This window comes from Gavialis gangeticus, unplaced genomic scaffold (assembly GCF_001723915.1).
Source record: "Gavialis gangeticus isolate Ggan-Ray unplaced genomic scaffold, GavGan_comp1, whole genome shotgun sequence".
NCBI lineage: Eukaryota > Metazoa > Chordata > Crocodylia > Gavialidae > Gavialis > Gavialis gangeticus.
The window spans coordinates 38,808,056-38,813,771 of NW_017729031.1; the positions used below are offsets into that span (position 1 = coordinate 38,808,056).

The following is a 5,716-nucleotide window of genomic DNA, read 5'->3' on the forward strand; positions in this document are numbered from 1 at the left end:
ATACACATTTTCGAGCAAGGCTTCATGACTTCATCGTGCAGGCAATGTCTGATCCCGAGGCATTATAGTAATACACGTGATGAAGAATAAGTACCTCGGGGAGAGATTATGTGGAGCTTCCAGTCCTTGCACCAAGCTGTGGCTCGTTTCATAGTTTCTAGGGTCGGAAGGGACCTGAGCAGATCATGGTAATATAGGACTTTTTCCCCTGTACAGGGCTCCACAGATATATGTCTGAGGATGGGAAGTGGGGCAGAATTTGAAGCCAAGAGCATTGTTTCATAGTTGTTAGGGGTTGAAGGGACCTTACACATCATCGGGTCCAGCCCCTACTGTATGTGGGCAGGAAAGACTCATGGGATCCAGTGATCCCAGCAAGATGGGCATCAAGAGGTTTTTTGAAGATCGCCAGGGTGGATGACTGGACCACTTCTGGGGGAGCCTGTAGTGACAGCGCTCCTCCGATGGAGGACCAGGATAGTATCTGAGTATGTAGCACGTTGTACCTATAAGCAGGAAAGCAGAAGATGACAACAGATGCTTGTCAGCCTTTACTCGCTATTCAAAGGATCCTGCAAACACTACCAAGTCTTCGTCAGGTGCAAACAGACACTGCTTTATTAAATGCAAGCCAAAGCCGCTGCACCACTTTTCGTCCATCCTCAACCTGCTGACGATCCAGGACCTCTGTTTTTCACCTCGCTTTGCTCTGCACTGCTAAGTACTCCCGATTTCTCTAAATCCCATGAGCCCAGGGCACAAAGTGCTGACACGAGCCATTTAGCATGTCCATGCGCACAAGCGAAGCTGTTATTTGGAGCTGGCATGAAGTCAACACAATTTCCATCTGAGAGCTATTAAGTAAACACTGCGAACCAAGAACACAAGCGTTGTCTTCTGCAGCGGGTCACTGAAATAGGCTGCGTTGCCTTTGCATAACCAGGCCTGGGGAAGCAGGAGGTTCAGGCTTGATTCTGAATTTCCTGGCCCTCTCCCACCCCTTAAGGGAAACTGTTATGGTCTCATTGGGGCTAAAGCCATGTGGTTAAATCACGCTGGCCCACAGGACACAAGAACTGAGGTTTTATTGATTCTTCTTTCAGGCTAAAGCCTGGCTCTAACTTCTATGTTATGAATGTTGCTTGTATTTGGAGTGTGCCTACAGGCTCCCACTGAGTTCACTGTCCTCTGTGCTGGGCATGGTGCAAAAGCAGAGGAGAAAGGTAGTACAGTCAATCCCTTTATTGCAGATGGGCAACTGAAGTGCAGAGAGATTGAATGTCATGTCCAAGGTCATCCAGGAAGCCTGTGGCAGAGGAAGGAAATGCCCATCTGGATCCCAGCCTGAGCCTTGACTGCAAGCTCATCCTTCTTGCACCCGTGGGCTAGGCTTTTGTATCCTTTATACGACTACTCAAGCTGTCAGCGGAGTCCTTGCTGATTTACACCAGTTACAGGAAGAGACATGGATACAGCCCCAGCTTGCAGAGGCTCCAAACCAGACTGGAAATTGAAAGCCCTATTGTTAAATCATCCCTGTGGTTGTCTGCTGATGCAAGGAATTTTTGGAAGCGATTTATTTAGCGTAGAGATTTGCAACTTGGGAAAAAAAAGGGTGTCTGTTGTGCCTGGGACGAGCATCTACAAAAGGTGAGGTTAAATTTTGCTTGGGAAATAAGCAGCCTTGGCTTTCAACTTGTTGCTGACAATGAAGAGCGGAGGGCTGAGAGACATCCGAGGGGGAAAACTTGCAAACAGTTCCTGCTATCTGAACATGAGTGCCCCTCCCCGTCCATGTGAACTGCAGAGGCAAAAGAGAATGACACATGTGCTGTTTCCTTTTCCAGTTGCAAAGGGGTCAGGAACTAGGCTAGGAGTGCCTGAACAAGAGCAGCTTTCTCCTGCCCTTCCAGCTGTTGTGTTCAATCCAGCCTCCGGTCCTGAACAGGGAGAGAGACCGTCAGCATACATAAGGCACTGTTGAAGGCATAAGTTATGAGTTTCCCAAACAGTACATCTCCACCGCGTGAGTACCCTTCTTTTTCTCCCATCCCTATGGCAAAAGTGAATTTATAAGTCTGTTGTTTAATGCGTTTTTAAACAGGCTTCCAGTTTAGCAAAAACAACTGGGCAGGAACGAAGTACTGATAAAACTCTGTCCCTTTGCTTACCTCTTTGTATGCGAGCGAGCGAGCGAGTGTGTGTGTGTGTGCGTGTGTGTGTGTGTGTGTGTGTGTGTAAAAGTTAGAGAGAGACCCGAAATGCCTGTCTGCAAAGTTCAACTCCCAAATATGACAGATCCACTTCTGTCTCGGTCCTAGGATAGAGAAAATTGAATGCAAATGCTTTTTTCTTTTTTGTTTTTTTTTTTCCTGTTTTGTTTTTACTCCCTTAAGGAATGAAAATATAAAGGCATTTAGGAGGCTTCATGTCTCTCTCCTGAGATATTAATGGTGCTGCCTCACTTGTGTTTAGAGACACAAGCTGTCTGTGTGTAATATGAGACACAAGCCAAAAACTGTCAGTCGATATTTAAAGTCACAATGCTTTTTTTTTTCTTCTTCGCTTTTGGAAGTTTGAAAACACAGTTTTGGGACACGTGAATTATTTTCTCAGTGAAGATATACGAGGGTATATTCTCTGGAGGTGGTACTCTGGGCATGCCAGAAAGTTTTGATAACATTTGGCCTCGGGAGCTCAACAGCATAACTGCATCCCAGTCGATTATTTTGGGGAGTGCTATTAATATGTAGAGGGCTAGCTTCAGGTCCGGTCCAGATCTTAATAACTACTGGGGATATTGCCAGTACTATTTGACCTGTCATCCTGATTATGGCTTTGCTAGAGACTTTTCATTTTAATTCAAAGGGATCTGATTTTTGTAGCGTTGCAGCAGTTATTTAAAACATAATAATAATAAACCACCCAAATGGAGTTATCGCAGGTGATTTCTGTAATAAAGGCACAATACATAGAGGAGTGCTGGGAATAGACTCAATTTTAATTCCTGGTCCTGCGGTTCCTGTTAGACTATCTGGCCCACATGAAGGTTGAAATGGATAGTGTTTTTCGAGCTCTGAGTGAGGCTGGCTTTATCCAGCAGAAATATTATATCGCAAAGAATCACTGGAATTCTAGCCAACAATTTGTATTTACTCTTGGCCTTTTTGCAAGTATCAGCCAGCTCACAAAATGAAATACTATCTATAGCTTTCTCTCTCTCTCTTTTTTTGTTCCAGCAGTTTTAACAGATTAAAGCCCATTCACCACTAATTGAAGAAAAGAAACATCCAGGCAAAATATAGGTGTCTTTGAATAAATGGTGGTGTCTGGGGCTTCTGTGCACTTCTTTTCAGACATGCAAATTACTGTAACTATTGCTCTCAAATGTCTGTGTGGGATTGGGGTTTTGAAGCCATTAGCTAAAATGCAATGTATTGATCGTGTAGTCTTGCTGACAGGGTAAGGCAGGAAAAGCCCAATCTTACGTCCGGGTTTTTAAGAGTTTTGCAAAGAATTTTGCCACAGCAAGGAGTTCAGATTTGGATTTAGAGGCCTGGCTTGCACTATTAGCACTACTTGCACTACTAGCATGCACAGAGATGGAGTTACATGAGCAGCTAAGTAGTGTAACCAAACTTAGAGCCAACCCGAAGTTTAGGTGAGGCAATGTGCTAATTAGGTCCATTGAGACATTACTCTACCCCTTGGTTTAGTAAAGAAAGGTTTCATGCAACAAATTATAACATTGGGGAAGTAATTCCGAGATGGATGTACAAGCAAAGGATCACTGGGCGAAAGAGGAAAGTGTTTTTTCAGTGTGTCAGCGGCTCTTTGGTAACTGACCATATGCACACACTTATCTCATGGTAAGGGGAGGCTAAACCACAGTAACTTGTTCCTTTTTCCCAGGCTGAATTAATGCATAGGAAAACCAGGCAATGCCTAGGGCCCTAAGTGAAGAAGGGGCCCAGTTGTGCTTATTTTACATATTATAATTATTGAGTGCCAAAAGTAGGGCCCCACAAGTTTGTTTGCCTAGGGTCCACTCAAGGGTTAATCCAGCTCTGCCTTTTTCACTGAAGGCTGATCTACCATGATTTAACTTCAACTTACCTCTGGATAACAGCATGCAAATGGATGGTGACCAAGAAGCAGCTCACACGTGGTCAACTGTTTGCATGCCCGTACTATCAGACATTCAAACCCTTTTTTCTGCCAGAAAAGTATAGCTGGTTGTAGACAAAACTAACACCCATTTATTTAGAACTACCGCTGATTAAAATAATGCCCCTGCCTACTTTCTAGCTGCCTGGATGCAATTCCTCTTGCAGATCCAGACAGGATGTTCCTGTATCCTGTTTCAGTTTGCATCACTGTAAATTCAATCCATACAGCTTTAAAAAAAAATAAATTAAGAAACAAAATTAAATTAAAAGGGAAGCCTGGTGGCTGCATATGTCTTTGCAGAGTGTGTTCAGTGCATTGCTTCTATAAGGGTCTTTTTATTTTCCTGGCATAAATCCAGTAACTCCTGCACTGATCAAGGAGATGTTAAGAGTTCACTGTGTTGAGAGGCGCTGTTCAGTATAGATAGCAGATGTTTAGCAGAGAGGGACTATATTTGGCAAAACAGACATACTGCTTCATAAACATCATGAGAAGCCTTGAAACTGGTGTGCATATGCATAAAGCATTGGCCAAATGTTAGACAACTTTAAATATATTGCACTAATTTGTTTATGTTTGGTAGTGAAACTATATAACAGATGCCGGGTGAGGCAAACAGAATGGTACAAAGTTGTCTAATTGCTTGTGATAGGGGAGTTTTACCCCATTCTTGTTTGTATTCAGTCTGTTCCTGATGGTGCTGAAAGGGCACAGTCAAAAAGAGTAAGGTTTCAGGGGGAAATGTTTTAATCTTCCTTAACTCTGTGAATCTTCCCTTGTTTCTATTCTCTCTTCTAATTATGTCACAAAAGAGAGCTGGGTGGTATGTTACTAATGCAGTGCTGTGAACTTCCCCACAATGCAGTGCGCCTACATGTGCGTCTTTTAAACAGGCTTAACCTAAAATTGCCATTTTAAGAGGCATTAAGGGCCCGTGTCTACACCTGTGCACTGTTAGTGCACCTTAAAAATGGAGATTTAAGGTGATGTGAGCCTAAATTTGATACCCGCATAAAGCAGGTATCAAACTTAGGTGTGAATAGCTAAGTTGCATTAGCTCACTTGTAGAGGTGCTAATATGTATTAACAGGTCAATGGATACACACCGCATTAATGCACATTAGCGGGTCTCCATATGTGCTAATGTGTCTTAACTATTCATGCATGAATCTAATGCACCTTAGTGCTCAGTACTGCATCCACATGTAGACACACCCCTAAGTCACTTTAATGCAACTTAAGGAAAGAAGCATTAAATTAAGGCACATGTAAATAGTTTCATAGTTTCTAGGGTTGGAAGGGACCTGAGCAGATCATCAAGTCCAACCCCCTGCCATGGCAGGAAAGAGTACTGGGGTCAAACGACCCCAGCAAGGTGGTCATCCAGCCTCCTCTTAAAGACCCCCAGGGTAGGAGCCAGCACCACTTCTCTTGGAAGCTGGTTCCAGATCCTAGCCGCCCTGACAGTGAAGTCGCGCCTCCTGATGTCTAGTCTGAATCTCCCCTCTGCCAGCTTGTGGCCGTTATTCCTGGTCACCCCTGGCAG

General features: G+C 43.9%; 1 protein-coding gene across 1 annotated transcript in view; it reads left to right on the forward strand.

Moving 5' to 3' along the window:
• The first annotated feature begins 1,351 nt into the window (after positions 1-1,351).
• Positions 1,352-5,716, forward strand: part of GYPC (glycophorin C (Gerbich blood group)) — a 73,082-nt gene continuing 68,717 nt past the window's right edge. Inside the window, exon 1 of the mRNA XM_019522628.1 lies at positions 1,352-2,026. Within this exon, the coding sequence (XP_019378173.1) occupies positions 1,996-2,026 (31 nt within the window). The 5' untranslated portion in view covers positions 1,352-1,995. The remainder of the gene's footprint in view (positions 2,027-5,716) is intronic.